This window comes from Peromyscus maniculatus, chromosome 9 (genome assembly GCF_049852395.1).
Source record: "Peromyscus maniculatus bairdii isolate BWxNUB_F1_BW_parent chromosome 9, HU_Pman_BW_mat_3.1, whole genome shotgun sequence".
Taxonomy (NCBI): domain Eukaryota; kingdom Metazoa; phylum Chordata; class Mammalia; order Rodentia; family Cricetidae; genus Peromyscus; species Peromyscus maniculatus.
Window position 1 is genome coordinate 61,169,878 of NC_134860.1, and position 16,183 is coordinate 61,186,060.

The 16,183-nt window shown below is 44.8% G+C and overlaps 1 protein-coding gene and 1 pseudogene across 4 annotated transcripts; both read right to left on the bottom strand.

The window, feature by feature from the left end:
- Nucleotides 1-2,509: 2,509 nt before the first annotated feature.
- Defb135 (defensin beta 135) lies at nucleotides 2,510-14,961 on the bottom strand. 3 transcript variants are annotated; one of them, XR_013042477.1, is made up of 5 exons: nucleotides 14,800-14,961; nucleotides 12,871-13,048; nucleotides 11,857-12,012; nucleotides 8,527-8,690; nucleotides 2,510-2,685 (listed from the first exon to the last, which is right to left on the bottom strand). XR_013042477.1 is itself a non-coding variant. In XM_015986517.3 (3 exons), exons 1-2 carry the CDS (start codon nucleotides 14,855-14,857, stop codon nucleotides 12,873-12,875), a joined length of 234 nt encoding a protein of 77 aa, XP_015842003.1. In that variant the 5' UTR covers nucleotides 14,858-14,961; the 3' UTR covers nucleotides 11,647-12,012; nucleotides 12,871-12,872. The 3 variants fall into 3 exon arrangements, 1 of the variants encoding a protein (XP_015842003.1); XR_013042476.1 differs by lacking the exon at nucleotides 8,527-8,690; XM_015986517.3 differs by lacking the exons at nucleotides 2,510-2,685; nucleotides 8,527-8,690 and having other exon boundaries at nucleotides 11,647-12,012.
- LOC102907894 (dehydrodolichyl diphosphate synthase complex subunit Nus1 pseudogene) lies at nucleotides 4,189-8,322 on the bottom strand (annotated as a pseudogene). The gene has a single exon (XR_013042475.1). The product of XR_013042475.1 is annotated as a dehydrodolichyl diphosphate synthase complex subunit Nus1 pseudogene (transcript).
- Nucleotides 14,962-16,183: the final 1,222 nt, after the last annotated feature.

Here is a 16,183-nt window from a genome sequence, read left to right on the forward strand (position 1 = left end):
TGCAGTTAGGGGCGTCATGTACCCCCCCCCCCCAGCTCAGAGCTCTCAGGCTTTGCAGCAGTAACCAACAGGTTGCTCCAGAATTTTAACCGCACACTAACCCCCAGGCTCAGTGCTATGTAACTGCAGGGTAATTCTCAGTTGATGAGATCTGTTCCTGGCCACTGCAGGCAGAACTCTCTCTCCTCATACACCGCTAGACTAAGCCAGGCTCTCCCCTCTTACAGCCCCCTTGCTCTCCATGACTGCCTCACCTGGGCCCTTCTTCTCCCAGAAGTGTGGCAGGCCAAATTGAGATTCCTTTGCCTGTGGATGTTCCCTAATCTCGGGTCCTCCATCAGGCCCAGTTGTTAACATACAGTTATCTCACAAAAATAGCCCCTCGCTGTTCCATCCACTGCTGACCCACCTGGCAGATGAATCGTTTTCTCACGGAAACCTCTGAGGCTGGATCTGAGGCTTTCAAGGGCTGCAGCTGATTGAAATAGGACTACACGGCTTTCCTTTGGCTCACCTTTTGGAAGTGGCTTCTGTCTTCCCCCCTCCCTCTGCCAGACAACTACCTGGCCGACACTGTTTGGCTTGCTTCTCGGTGTCCTGCATTATTTTCTCTGCTCATATCCGGTAAACCCCACACACCCACGCACTCCCTCCATGGCTCTCAGACGCACTTCCTCTACTTCTCTCTTTGTAAGGTCGTCTTCTTTTGTCTTGTTCTGACGTGCTCCTTCACCAGCTCACACAGAGGCAGCCGCTACTACACCATCTCATACAGAAGTTCAGTTTTATTAATGGTTGTCCGCAGTTTCATTGTGGATGTAGACTGTGTTGATTCATTCATCTCTTGGTGGGCATCTAGGTCGATCTGTGTCACGGCTATGGTGACTAGTTCTGCAAGTGGACAAGGACGTGCACTGTCTCTGTGTGTTGCTGACTTAGATTCCGTAAGGCGCAGCTCCAGGGAGTGAAACAGCTGAATCACACGGTCATCCCATAGTTAGTGTCTTGCAGGACCTCTGGCCTGATTTCCATAGCAGCTGTTATTCCCCCTGGCAGAGCATAGAAGTTCCTTTCTTCCAAATCTTCCCAGCATTTGCTATTGATTTCTCTCTTTCTTGTTTAAAAGAATCGTTTTCATCCCACTGACATAGTGTCATGCATTTTTTAAAATAAAAGAAAATCTTGGAAGGATGGTCATCACAATGTAATCAACGTCTCTTGATTTTTATTTCTCCGAACCCTTTAATTTTCTTAAATGTTGTTAATCCTTATAGTAAATGTTTTTAAGCCTCCAGGAAATTTTCACATTCTCCTTTTCCAATACTTTCATCCATTCACAGCTATCAGTTAGAATCTGGGGTGAGTTCTGACACAGGCCCTGAGTTTTCCTTCAGACCGTCTTACAGTCACTTCTGTTAAAGGCAGATCCGAGTCGGAGCGCGGCCTTTGGTGGGTCCTGGTTTTAGACGAAAGCAGCAGATATAAAGCTGTCTCCAGCTGGGTCTTGTGTTCACAAGTGACCCCTGTGCTCAGGCCAGTCACACTTCTCACCTTTCAATCTCCTCCCTTATAAGGACTGTCCAAGTCACTATTTCTAAATTCAGTGAAAATTCAGCTCTTAGTCACAGTTCTGGCAAAGGTGAAGCTGACCCTTTTGGTTTAAATAAAGAATAAACTATGTAAGACTGCAAATGGTGAAAATGAGAATATGCCCCAGAAAAGAACATACTAGCTAAAAAAAAGTCTCTGTCTCAAAAAAGAAGCAAAGTAAATAAACAGTCCTTCTGCGGTCCCTATTTAGAATAAATATAATATTCACATAACCACTGTGGTCCATGAAGAAAGTATATTCTTTTATTGATTTTTTCATTCATACATATTTCAACTTTTATTAATAAAATTCAATAAATTTGATTCCTTAATCATAAAAACCTGCTGTATACATTGTTTACATGTTGTCAAAATCTCCACTCCAAGAATCACAAAAACTTCACTGATTCTAAGAGTGGAACCATCACAGAGATGGGAGGAGCTAATTAGCATACATTCAAAGACTGAATTATAGATATGCACCATTTATTTGGCACTGTTCATTAATATTGTAGCATTTTCTTGTCAGAAACATGTTGCTGGAGAGCTTCTCTCCAGGTTCCACCAATCCCCGCAGTCCCACAATCCACGTATAAAATAATCGCTCAGACAGTTATATCACTTATAAACTGTATGGCTGTGGCAAGCTTCTTGTTAACTGTTCTTATATCTTAAATTAACCCATTTCTATAAATCTATACCTTGCCACATGGCTGGTGGCTTACCGGCATCTTTACATGCTGCTTGTCCTGGCGGTGGCTGCAGTGTCTCTCCCCCCTTCTTCCTGTTTCCCCAATTCTCCTCTCTCTTTGTCCCTCCTATACTTCCTGCCTGGTCACTGGCCATCAGTGTTTTATTTATATAGAGTAATATCCACAGCAGAAACAGGCATTCAAGACTCAGTCACAAAGTACCAGAATTTGCTATTCACATTTTAATCAGCTTTTTAGCTTCAAGCAACAACCAGTCAGTTTGAAGAAGCAATCCACAGTCCAGCTTCAGAATCAAACCCTCCAACTTCTTTACACACTCCAAGATGCCGTCTGTGAGTAGGAAGCTCCAAGAGGTTTTGATGATGTACAGCTTGTGATGATCCTGACAAGAATTGCAAAATGTACACTTCATGTCCAGATTGCATTAGCAATCACGTGAGAAGGTTCTAGAATGCTTACATTGAAATGCAGACCCTAGTTACTTGCTGAAGCAATTCTTCCTAAGACTACAACAGACTTAGGATTTTGGTTCTATTCTGATGGGCAATTTAACTTCATTGTAACAATTTTGTTTGTTTTGTTTGTTTGTTTGTTTGTTTGGGGTTTTTGTTTTTGTTTTTTGTCTGTTTGAGACATGGTTTCTCTGTGTAGCCCTGACTATCCTGGAACTCACTCTGTAGACCAGGCTGGCCTCAAACTCACAGAGATCCACCTGCCTCTGCCTCCCAAGTGCTGGGATTAAAGGTGGGCACCACCACGTCCAGCTAACAAATCTTAAATCCCTTTACTCCAGTTAAACTAAGTTTAATTCACTAAAGCCATACCAACTCCAAAAGGTCCATTGAGAACATGTATATCATGTTAATGAAAAGCACTGAATTTTCTTAAGTTAACCTCCCTAGGGAGAAATTAAACCAATGGAACATGGATTGCTGCACGGGATGCCAGAAAAGGGGGATTTTCTAATAATGTTTACATATGTTGTAGCCTCACACAAAATTTTGGTAATAATTAAGACCCTTTAAAAAAGAATTTGTACCAAAAAATAAAAAACTTAAGTGTAAAGTAATATCACTGGACCAAACTTCATTTTAATAATTTCTATTGTAGCCGGGCGTTGGTGGCGCACGCCTTTAATCCCAGCACTCGGGAGGCGGAGGCAGGTGGATCTCTGTGAGTTCGAGGCCAGCCTGGGCTACCAAGTGAGCTCCAGGAAAGGCGCAAAGCTACACAGAGAAACCCTGTCTCGAAAAACCAAAAAAAAAAATAATAATAATTTCTATTGTAAGTATATTTTTTACATCATAAATGGGGTTTGAATCCCAAGTGAAAACACATTCTTCCCCTGAGATGCTATTCTAGATCCTACTTTCCAAACCCCGTTGTCTTTGCTGTTTTTCAGATTTCTGGGGCCTGATATTTAAACGGCTCCACACTAAATGGACATGACTCGTGCTGGTAGGAGCTTTCTGAAAACTGCCCACTACATATAAAGAATGGTTTCCACCAAAACGTGAGCAGTATGGGAAAGACATTAAATCCCTGTTAAGAATTGACTTATTCTTAAACTAACAGGGCCAGTGCTGTTCTGACACAAGAGAACACAAATGATCAAGTTAAGTTATTTTTGTAGACTTCAGCGACACAGACAGACCTCCATCTGTCCTGCTCAGTCCTCTATGCAAAGTTGTTATTGAGATTTACTGGGGTGGGGGACTACTCAGAGGAGGAACAGGCTACCTTAGAGGGACGAGCTGCCTTGGTAGCTTCTCTCAAATGTTCATTTTTTAAAAAAGCTAATGGAAATGTTTTTGGGTACCATGTGGCACACTACTCTTCACACCAGCAAAGGCATCAAAACTGTCTTTTTAGGAAATTGTTCATCTTTAAGACTATTGTTTATTTAGTTTTTAACTGCATAATTCAACATTTAAAATTGTTATCTTCGGCACTTCAATACTGAGCAATTTCTTTTTCAAATGATCTTCACAACCCAGAACACAGGCACCAAATCAGTACTCCCAAGTCACTTTGTTTACCAGAATAACGCAACGGAAATGGCCAGAAATCTGAGGAGAGATGTTCTGAATGTAAGCAAGCTTTCAACATGTGAGAACAGGATTCCGCTCCTCTGAATCGCCCTCAAAATGAGAATACTCCTGTTTAGTAAGTCAATATACTATTCTTAAAAATTAAAGTTTGGTCACTAGGATAAACTGAATAAAAATTACCCTCATCCCACTCCAAAAGAACCAGCTTTAATCACTCTCTATACTTCACAAAATCAGGAAAGTTGTACCGGCTGAGACCTTTAAATCTGAAGGCTCACATCCTGTGCTATTCCATTCCCGGCTGCCTCCCTGGTTTATTCCCAAACACACACACACACACACACACACACACACACACACACGCACGCACGCACGCACGCACACATGCACACGCACACGCACACGCACTCTCGAGTAAGACATTCTTTGTGTCTGCTGATAAATTATGAGGAATATGAACTAGGTGTGCACAAGGTATTTATAGGTACTTTGTAAACATCAGAGTCCCTCGGGTCCTTAGTTCCAGAAGGGACGCAAACAGGGACCACTACTTTCCCAGACGCGGTTCCCTCGCCGCATACTGACAAAGGGCGGAGAAGAAGTCCTCGTAACAGAGGTTCAGGTGAGAAGGCAAGGACACGATCTCAGCCAGTCTGATTTGCCAGGGGAGAAAGCCTAGTGTGCTGTCCACATAACCAAACTTCAGGACTAAATCCGGATCAGGGAAGCCATGGGAACGAAGCAAGCCGTCAAACACATCCACGTTCAGATCCGTGGCTCTCCGTTGCTGCCGCGCCACCAACTGGCAGAAGTCCTGGGCGGCTCTCACAACGTCCGCTTTCCCGTCTTCTGGGGACAGCACCTGCACTGCCGACCGGCAGATTAAAACTAGACCGTCTTTGCCGTTACTCTGTGCCAACTCTGCTGAGTATCTGGAACAATCTAAGGCCCAAAGTTCCTGCTGTCGTTTTAAAATTTCCTCCATCAGTCTGGAATTATTTCTCTTGAGAATACCTTGGTGGTCGTAGACGCTAACGTAGGAGATCCCCACAGCCACGCACCACGCCACGATGCTCGCCACGTCCGAGAAGCTGTGCTCCAACTCCGTGATCAGAAGACCCAGGTGCACGGGCAGCTTGTGCAGGGTCCGGCAGTCCGCGCGCCAGCGCAGCCCGGGGTGCATTATGGCCAGCGCCGGGTCCCCCAGCGAGTACGAGTTCGAGTGCCGGTGCAGGTGCCGGTGCGGGCTGCGACAAGAGTGCCCACGGTTCGTCAGAGGCTTGGGGAGCCACCGGATCCAGCTCCAGGTGCCCGGGCGCGCGCGCAGCGCCGAGATGAGCGCGTGGTGCGGGCAGAGCAGGGCTTGCAGTGCCCGCCACATCAGCGCGCGCAGCACCCGCTGCATCAGCGCCTGCAGCCCGGCCATGTCGCCGAGAGCCGGGTGCCGCCTCCTCCCAAGGCCCACGCTCACAGCTGTCCCTGGCTCCCGCGGCCCCACCCTCCACTGCTGTGAGACTGCTTAATGATAGCTACCCTGACACGAGTGAGATGGGATCTGGAGACCTTTTAATCATTTTTTTAAAAAATTATTTTTTAAATGTGAGTGGTGAATGTGCGTTGTGCTTGCAGTTAAGTTTATATACACCTCTTAGGTGCAGGAGCTGGTGGGAACCAGAAGAGGGAGCCGGGCCCAATAGAAACAGAATTACTGTTGTGAGACGCTAAGGAAGTTGGGAATCAAACCAGGGTCCTGAGAAAGGCAGGTAGTGGATGGACTGTCTCTCCAGCCCCTGGAATGTAGTTTTGATTCTTCGTTTTCCCAGCAGATAAAAAGACTGAGCATTTTTCAGAATTTTATTGGTCATTTGGATTTCTTTTTGATGACTATATATTTAACTCCTTTACATATATATATATTATATTTGTTGGATGAGTTTAGAGTTGGGGAGTCTAATTTTTGTAGTTGTTTTTTTAATACCTAAGTCATAGGGTCGGCACTGCGTTCAGCCTCCTGGGACAGGAGTAGATTTCAATCTGACCTTTAGCAGTTTCCTCTCCACGGTGCTGACAAGCTCCTCCCATGCTGCTCAGCTTTTCCAGATTCCAAGGTTTCTAGCCCAAGGGCAGACGGTCCCAGACTCTTTATAGCAAGCTTCCTATTTTCAAATGTCATTTAAACTTGTATATTGACTACTAGAGAGACTCTGGTGGGTGGACGTGGATGTGGTGTGTCTCTGGGGACGTTCTTTCAGTCAGTGTTGTCCAACGTTCTTATTATTTAACCAAGACAATGACCTAACCGTTGCCCATTTTAGCCCTAGGCTTCCAAGCGAGTCTTAGTAGTTAAAGTAATTGGGCTAAAAATCGCATGAGCCACAGACATGGCATGACGTGTTGGGTCAGCGGTCTTTCACGGAAGCTTAACTGCTCTACTGGCTGACTCTAAAACTGGTGAGCCCTTAATACACCTTCATTTTTCTTTCGGAGTCCTTGTTTAGAGTTCCAACGAGGAAGGATTTGGGTGCAAACTCACAGGTAAGTTGGCCTTTCCAGTTTTAAATGTCTTTCTAATCTAGAAAACATTCAGTCACTGGCTCTCAGATGTAGTTAAGCATAGAAGATGCCCGTATTAACATACTAGTTTTCCTTGCTGTGGCAAAATCCCCCAGGAATGCCACTTAGAGGAGAAAATGTTTATTTTGACTCACAAAAGATTTCAGTCCATAGTCATGTGGATTCTTGCTCCTGAAACAGGACCAGGCAGAACACCAGGCCAGGGAGCACGTGACAGAGCAAAGCTGCCTACCTTGTAGTAACGAGAAGAGTTTGTGGAGAGGAAGCCTGGGGCGGTATGTAGTCCTTGGCGCATGCTCAGTCAGGACTAGCGCCCGTCAACTGGCGCCCATCTCCAAAGTTTCCCTCACTTCCCCAAAGCCCATCAACTCAGGATCACATGCTGGACTAATGACGTCAGAGTCCTCGCTAGCTAATTACTCCTCTAATTGTGTTGAAGACTAAGCTTTCAACAGATGAGCCCTTGGGGAACATTTCAGATCAGAGCCATAAAAATATGCAAGCATGATTTCCAAGGCCAAAGAAACCAGGGAAGCAACAATTTAGACATTAGTAACTGTCACTGCACACTATGAAAGAGGTGAGTGATATAAAGAGGGCCAGGAAGATGACTCAGTGTGTAGCAGGAATCTTTAAAGTTCTTATTAATAAAATCAAACTCGGAGCCAGCTATTGGGATGGATGCTGGAAGATCAGAGAAGCAGAACAAGCCACAGCTTCCTCACCTCGCCAGTTCCTTAGCTGATCCTGTTTCCTCAGACTGGATGCCTCTGAGTCCTCATCCAAATGGATCTCAGCTGAACTGCTGCTCCAAAGCCTGAAAGCTTAACCAGCCAAAAGCTTCTAGTTTCTGGTCTTCATGCCGTATATACCTTTCTGCTTTCTGCCTTCTGCCATCACTCCCTGGGATTAAAGGCTCGCTTTCTGGGATTAAAGGGGTGAGTTACCATGCTTGGCTGTGTCCTTGAACACACAGAGATCCAGGTAGATCTCTGCCTCTGGAATGCTAGGATTAAAGGCGTGAGTGCCACTATTTTCTAGTCTCTGTATCTAGTGGCTGTTCTGTTCTCTAACCCCAGATAAGTTTATTAGGGTGCACAATATTTTGGGGAACACAATACCACCACACCAGTGGATAAAGGCGCTTGTGCCAAACCTGGCAATGTGGGTTCCATCCGTTATAGCGAAAGGAGAGAGAAGGGGCTGGAGAGGGAACTCAGTGGTTAAGGGCTCTTGCTGTTCTTTCAAAGGACCTGAGCTCTATCGGTTATTACCTGTAACTGCAGCTCCGGGAGAGCCTGTGCTGTCCCACCCCATGAAAAAAATAAAATAAATCCTTTTCAAAGAATAGGAAAGAGCCAACTCTCAAAAGTTGTCCTCTGACCTCCACACATGTACCACGGTGCTCCTGTGGGCGCGCGCGCGTGTGCGTGTGCGTGTGTGTGTGTGTGCGCGCGCGCGCGCGCGTGCGCGTGTGTACACACACACACACACACAAATAATTAATACGAAAGCAGTATAAGTGATAGATATGGGGAAATATCTTTCCTACTGTCTAATATTTATGGAGATAATGTGTTTATCACCAAATAACTTACATCTCAAGAAACTCAAACTTCAGCTGTCATCTCCTCAAGTTACTCCAAGGTCATTCCCTTTTCGTTTTTCTCAACATAAATTACAGATGGGTAAGTGATGGCATCTGGGTGAAGCACCATGCCTGCCAGTGTATAGTGTGTGTGCCACTTGTGAGCGACAGACTCTGTTCAACAGAAATAAGTATATAAATAACTCCGGCAAATAAATAAATAAATAAATAAATAAATAAATAAATAAATAAATAAATAAATAAATGAAAAAAGAAAAGAACTAAGGCTAAGAACTGTTAGAAACTAGGTGGAGAAGGCAGCTTCCTCAATGTGATTTAAAAACAAACAACAAGAACAGACAAACAAAACTACAGCTAACATTATGTTTAATGGTGAAATATTGCATTGCCACAAGAATCAAAAAGAAGACAAGAGGGCGTCTCTCCAGAGATGGCTCAGAGGTTAAGAGCACTGGCTGCTCTTCCACAGGACAGGGTTTTATTCCCAGCACCCACATAGTGACTCACAACTATCTGTAACTTGAATTCTAGGGTATCTGACGCACTCTTCTGGCCTCCTTGGGCACTGCACACACATGGTACATAGACATACATGCAGGCAAAAAAGCTCATACACACACAAATGATAAAAAGAAAAAAGAAAAAGTTAAAAGCTAAGAAGAAATACCTGTTCTCAAAACTCTTAGTGTCCTACTGGGGGGATTACTAGTCAGTATGATGAGGAGGAAAAGTCGGAGCCCACCAATTAAATGCAAAGAAAAGTCTCTTGTCTCAGGTGTGTGATTGGCTATGTAGACAATCTCAAGGCATCTATTGAAAACAACTATGAGAATTAAGAAATGAGTTCACACCTGGCAATGGTGGGACATGCATTTAATCCCAGCGCTCAGGAGGCAGAGGCAGGTGGGTCTCTGTGAGTTCAAGGCCAGCCTGGTCTACAGGGTGAGTTCCAGGACAGCCAGGGCTACACAGAGAAACTCTTTCTGAAAAAATAAAAAAATAAAAAGTAATAAAAATGAGTTCAGTAAGGCTACCAGATAAATAGGTCAACTGTATTCCTAGAAAATATCCATTAATAGTAGCATTAGCTAATGTAACATCAACAGAGAGGTCATAAAGCTCTGGAAGCTAAGAAAATTATGAGACTCACATAGCCTGTCTCCAAGGTCACATGTGCAGTAAACATTCTAGGAGATGCTTTAGTGGAGCTCTCCACAAGTTTTGCAGGAAGCTGCAGAAATGCATCTTTCATGAGTCACCACCCATCTTGGAATGGGCTTCTCAATGATGCGCCTGCCTGAGGGTCTGTGCACACCTCACCCCATAAGTAACTCCAATAAACTCATTGGTTTGTCAAGACAAACTTGGGTAGAACCATCTCTTAGTTGTGTCTTTGGTGCCCTCTCTGGATATCCCTAGAAAATGTCCCCCCAGCACAGTTAAAGCCTGAGCACGGACAGACAAAAAAAGCAAAGACAGGGTAAAGCGGAGCATTGCATGGCCCTGACGATGGGCAGCAAGGCATGTAGCTAAGACAAGACTGATCTGTTTGAAGATGAAGCGGTCATGAGCGCAATCCCAATGTGGCCGCCTTTCCCATGTGGTATTGGAGGTTACGGCTGGTTGCTCAAGTGGCAAGTGTATGATTTCTGTTGTGAGGGAGAGGACAGGCAACCAATGTCAAGTCATCTGCACGTGAAGCGTCCCAGGGTGGCATGGAGACACCTAACATATTCCTGCTCACACAGTGGTGCAGACAAAGAGAAATCTGACTTTCTCCTTGTCCTGACTTTTGTTTTATCCACTCAGTAAAGCAGAGAATGCTCTCTAGAGAGAGAGTGTGTCATGCTTTCTTAATAAATGGAGTCTACCACACAAATATGTAGAGGTAAAATCTATGATTCCATATGTATACAGGGGCCTCGATAATGGCCCAGTGTAGGAAACTATAATTGGACAAGAGTCTGCATCTGAGCTGCTTGAATTGAAGAAGGCTTTTAAACAGAAATGAGGGAGCCCCTTGCAGCGTTGCCCGTGAGGTCATGGGGTATGGGGACAGATGAGATCAGTCTGAGGACTGTAGAAGTGGAGAAACTGAGAGATGTGACTGCTTTTCCTTCCCTGAGACCAAAGCTGTGCAATGTGATCTAACGTGAGAGACGACTGGTTCCGAAAGCCGTTGGGAACCCTTGCTTAGTGCTGCCTGTGGTCCCCAGGAAGGGTGGGCATTTGCTGAAAAGAGGGGGTGTTTGATTTCCACTTTACCTAAGCCTGTAGAGCAAGAGACCCAAGTTAACTCATGGGGACTTGAGTGGTAGAGGACTTCAGTTACTTTGCTGAGGCCCATGATGGGGAAGGATTATCGCGAGACATGATAGGCTCCAGGACCCTGGAATGATTTGGACTGGCATTTTAAATTGGGTTTTAGGTGCTAAAGAAGTCAAGATGAGGTGGAGGCAGGAAAGCAGATGATGGAATCTGTCTGGGTTTCAAAAGCAAGTGTGATAAGATTTGGACTGAGTCAGAGTTCCCAAGGAAAATTTTTGGCAGAAAACCAAAAGCGTCTGAATGGCCTCAAAGCCTGGGCAACAGTTTACCAGGGAGATGAGAGAGGAAGCGAATGGCAGAATAGTTCAAGCTAGAGAAAACAAAAAAAGATGAAGCTTGTTCTAGAGGTGAACAGTTATTTCCCACAGAGAATATTCTATGTAAAGTTTCCTCTGCCAAAAACATATACTGGGGAGGAGGGGCTTGTTTGCATGGCCTGGGGCCCTTCCAACAGCCAGGTGAGGTTGATGGGGAGGCGGGAGTACCAGAATCAGCCTGTCAGAACTGGGGAGTCAACCCCAGTAGCATGTACGGTCATTAAGAACACAACCATGATGATACATAAGGTTAAGTTGTTGCACACCCTTCTACCAGTGTGTACAAACAGGAATATATCATTATGTCTTCATCATTATTTGGCAACTGGAGGGATGAACTCAAGGCTTCACACATGCTAGGAAAGCACTCTACATCCCCACCCAACAGAAACGTTTAAATGATGTAGTCCCACTAAGCAATAGGAAATCCCCATGGGTATTATAAACTGCAACATGCTCAATACTTCAATTTAGGTATTTTCTGGGTGACTTTTATTTTCCTATTTTCTACATTAAAGCTTGAATAAACACATTGTGAATAGGGATACATAGGCAAGTGCTCTAACTTCCAGCTGTACCCCAGTCACAAACAAGGACATCTGACCATTCTGTAAACATTTATTAGTCATAGGTAAAATACTAGTTCAGTTACTATGTATCATTAGTATACATACCTCAGAGCAGGGCAGGGGATAGAAAACACTAGCTAGGATCCAGAATAAGAAGTAACAACATGGATGAAGACATCAATCAGTCCAATCAATTTGAGAGACAGAGGTGAGATTTCTGGGTCCACAACTACATGTTGATCTACTAAAACCCAATGTGACCTATAAGAAAGGAAGAAAGCAATGTTTGACACAAGCTATAGACACAGTCATTTAACTACACAAGAATCGTTCTCCAACGTAATACTACACACCATTGAGAGGGGTGAGTACAGTTACATGACACAATGGGATACATTCACAAAAGCATTTCAGAGTGGAAATCAGATGGAAGAAGGACCAGCCGGGGCTGATCCAGTTCTGTTGTAGAAGTCCTTGCTTAGCGTAGGTGAGATCTGGGCTCTGCCTGCAGCCCCATAAAAGTATGGCCAGGCAGTGGTGACGCACGCCTTTGAGCCCAGCACGTGGGAGGCAAAGGCAGATGGATCTCTGTGAGTTCGAGGCCAACCTGGGCTAAAGAGCAAGTTCCAGGAAAGGCTCCAAAGCTACACAGAGAAATCCTGTCTCAAAAAAAAAAAAAAAAAAAAAAGTAACTACTGGATAATTCTGTTGATATAAGGTTAAAAATGGATGCTGGGACTTTTCCTTTAGAAACACCTTAGGGCCGGGTGGTGGTGGCGCACGCCTTTAATCCCAGCACTCGGGAGGCAGAGCCAGGCGGATCTCTGTGAGTTCGAGGCCAGCCTGGGCTACCAAGTGAGTTCCAGGAAAGGCGCAAAGCTACGCAGAGAAACCCTGTCTCGAAAAAAAAAAAAAATAGAAACACCTTAGGAAATGTCCCTTGTGGGGTAATGAGAAAAATACTGGTGACAAGGAATTTAATTTAAAATATTTCCTGAAGAAAGGCAACCAAGAAACACAGCCTACAGAAACACTGACAGGCTAAAGCCAACATTTTAATAGTGAAACTGAGCTTCTCAGATTTTCCAGAGGAACCAGTGGGAGACCCCAGATACTCACAATTACTTCTCAAACAGAGTGGGCTTGTCCTTATGGTGTATACAGCACAAGAATTGAGTGCCACACAAAATATTATAAGTTTCTTCGTTATCTATGTCACATTTTTCCTTGCAAACGCCTTTGAACAGCCAGCATGAATCAAAAATTTGTCTTATGTAAATATTCAGTCCACTCCTAACTGTAAAGAAGGGGGAAAAGGTTAATGGCCAATTATTCCCCTCCAGTGCCATGGATAATTTAGACTTCAGGCCCTTCACACACTTTTATAAGAAACTCTACATAATCAAATATATCCGTCGGATCTATGGCTACACACTCCTTCCAGTTGCTTTGGCTCCAGCTTTCGGGGGCCCCTTTATGAGCCATTAGCTCCCATGGTCCAAAATGACACAACCCACTGGTCATTTCTCTGCATGGGACAGCACAGTAGGTTCCGTGTGCTGTTATTTTCTACATGGAAGACAGAGAAGAAGTTCCAGGTGTCTGCAGAGACTCTGTACCAGGAGACACAAGCATCTCTCAGGGAGCTTTTGGTTGTCAAAAGTTCAGTCTGAAGAAAGGAAGACCAATGGTCTGGAACTCAGAAGCCTTGAATTCCATGCCAATGTGTCCAATATCTTTCTGGATGACTTTTTGTTAAGTGCCCCATTATCCGTCCTAGCTTAATGACAGGGTACTCAGAGGTATCCTGTGGGGCAATGGGTAAGAAATGGCTTGAGGTACCTAAAATCCATACCTACAATCTAGCAATGTTAATACCTAAGTGCCCCTGGAAGCCAAGGAATAATGGACAGGTGGTAGGGCACAGTTCATGGGACTGGGAGCAGCCTGGGTCATCCTGCTCCTCTATGGCAAGCTTTGTTGTCTCTACTAGCGGCCAGCATAGAACCATGGATTGGGCTTTGATCTGCAGAAAGAATCAATGTGTGCAATAGTGTATGGTCAGATGCTCCTGGTAAGCACACTTGCCTGTTGTGTGCTCACTAGCCCCGGAGCACCCCTCTGGGGACAGAGAGTCAAGAGGAGACTCGGGGCAGTCTCCAGAGATCCGGCCACACACAGGAGCAGCAACCATCTCAGTGTGTTCCCCAGTATCTGTCTTTTAAATGTTTCACACTTGGGCCTTAAGTGGCAGCTTTTGAATATGAAGATTTGAGGTAGGAAGAAGAAGGAGCTTTCTGAACACCTTCTCCTGAAAATCACTAAGTGGGGACTTCTCCATATTTTTTTTAAGGTTTTTCAAGACAGGGTTTCTCTGTGTAGTCCTAGCTGTCCTGGAACTCACTATATAGACCAGGCTGTCCTCGAACTTGCAGAGATATATCTGCCTCTGCCTCCCGAGTGCTGGGATTAAAGGCGTGTGCCACCACTGCCCAGTGTCTCCATATTCTCACATTACTCCCTTCTGTCCGCAGCACAGAATCTGGTTACTCATTCTGATGCCCCTACAGGATCCCACTGTGCTACAAAGTAATTTAACACACTCTGACAATTAGCTCAGGTTTTAGATTCTTCTCACTGTAGCATTTGTCTTGACTTCTAAATAAATAAAAAGGTGTGTGGACAGCCAACCATGAGGAGCAAGCCCCAAAGGTCCTCTAGGAACAGCTTCCTTCCACCCATGTCCTGTCTGTCCTCTAAGAGTCTCAGCACTCTACTCTGCCCCATTTCTGCCAATGTTGGTCCAGTCTTGCCCACAACAAGCTCCACTGATGTTCAAGACCCAAACTCAGAACCAGCTTTTTCTCTGAAGAGAGCCATCTCTTGTCCGTGTCCTTGGCATCATCTCTTCATTCCCTACAACAACCCACACCATTTCTCTCTGCCCATATCTCTCTCTGTTTCTATTCCTGGCCTCTCAGCGCTGTCTTTATCTCAGTCTTATAGAACCCCACACCATGATTCCATAAGGAAAGGAATCCATGTTACCTGGTGGAACATAGGAGAGCAAGACAAAGACCACGAGGACCAATGGTACGCTCCTCATGGCCAAACCAGTGAGCAGAGTCAGCAGGGATGGAAGGAAGAGGCAAGTCACTGTATATGTAGCTCTTGAGACCTGTGGAGCTGTGTGGCTAGTGAACCTTCTGGAACAAGAACATCTGCTTGCTCCATTGAGCAGCCCAATAAATGCAAGCTTGGACTTTGAATACGGCATCTCATCACTAACAAATGCTTGCTGGCCTCCAATTCTGAGCTATCAACCCCATTTACACTGTGTCAGTTGTCTCATTCAAAGCCCTGCTGGGATTCTGTGTAGATGGGTGTCTTTCTATCTTCAGAGGACACCCATTTCACAAATGCCTAGTGTGTTTCCAAAGTTGTAAGTCTTGTGTCATTGGCAGTGGTGGTGGTGGTGGTTATTTTCACTCTTACACACTCAAAACTCAAGGTGGGAATTCTCCCCTTTTGAAAACCAAGTCCTCTGAATTGTAACTGGGATAAATAGCTTTACCAAGTTCACGTAAATCATCTCTGGCAGGAACACAATGTACAAACTGACTCCTGTATGTGAAAGCTGAAGACTGGCCTGACATGATTGTAGCTTGGCTCTAAGCTTTTTAGAAAGCAAGAGCTCCCCAAAGAGTGCAGGATAAACCCCATAGTACCACCAACAGGATTTCAGAGAACACTGAGCCATGGCCTCCTACTGAGCATGGCTATGTGCTTAGGTATGTGCTGGGCAATGTGAGTTATGCACAGGAAGTGTGATAAAAAATTCTCTTTGAGGGCTGAAGGTCAACAGGGTTTGGTGTTTAACAAAAGCTGCATGGTACTGTATGAAGACCAAAGATCCCTTAAGGAGTAAAGCTGAGCACTGATCTGTACTCTGCACGCCAGCTTTGTGAGCTTTGAATAAGGCACTTCATCTGACTACACTCCAGTATTCCCACCTGTAGAGCAGGTTGTACATCATGGGTCTATCTGTCCTGTCTCAGAGACTTTCAAGAGCAAATGATGTAATTTTCATGAAAAAAAATCTTTGTGAACTGTACCAGCAAGGCCATATAACAAACAAAGACCTTTAAAACAGAGGTGATACACTTTCAGCTAGAGAGCAAAGAGCCAGCACTAGAAACTGGCTCTTTCATCACTGTCCTGGGGCTGGCACTGTAGCTCATTTTTAGAGCCCTTGTATTGGTGAAATTATTATGGCCACTTCACGTAGTTAAAAGGATATTTATTTAATGGCGTAACTCACAAACTAAGTGATAGGTAGGTCGCAGGGTCTGGGAAAGGTGTATCACAATCCAGCAGTGTTCTCTGGAGCTCTGCTCAGTCCATCTCCATGGCTCAGGGTCCCGACACTGAG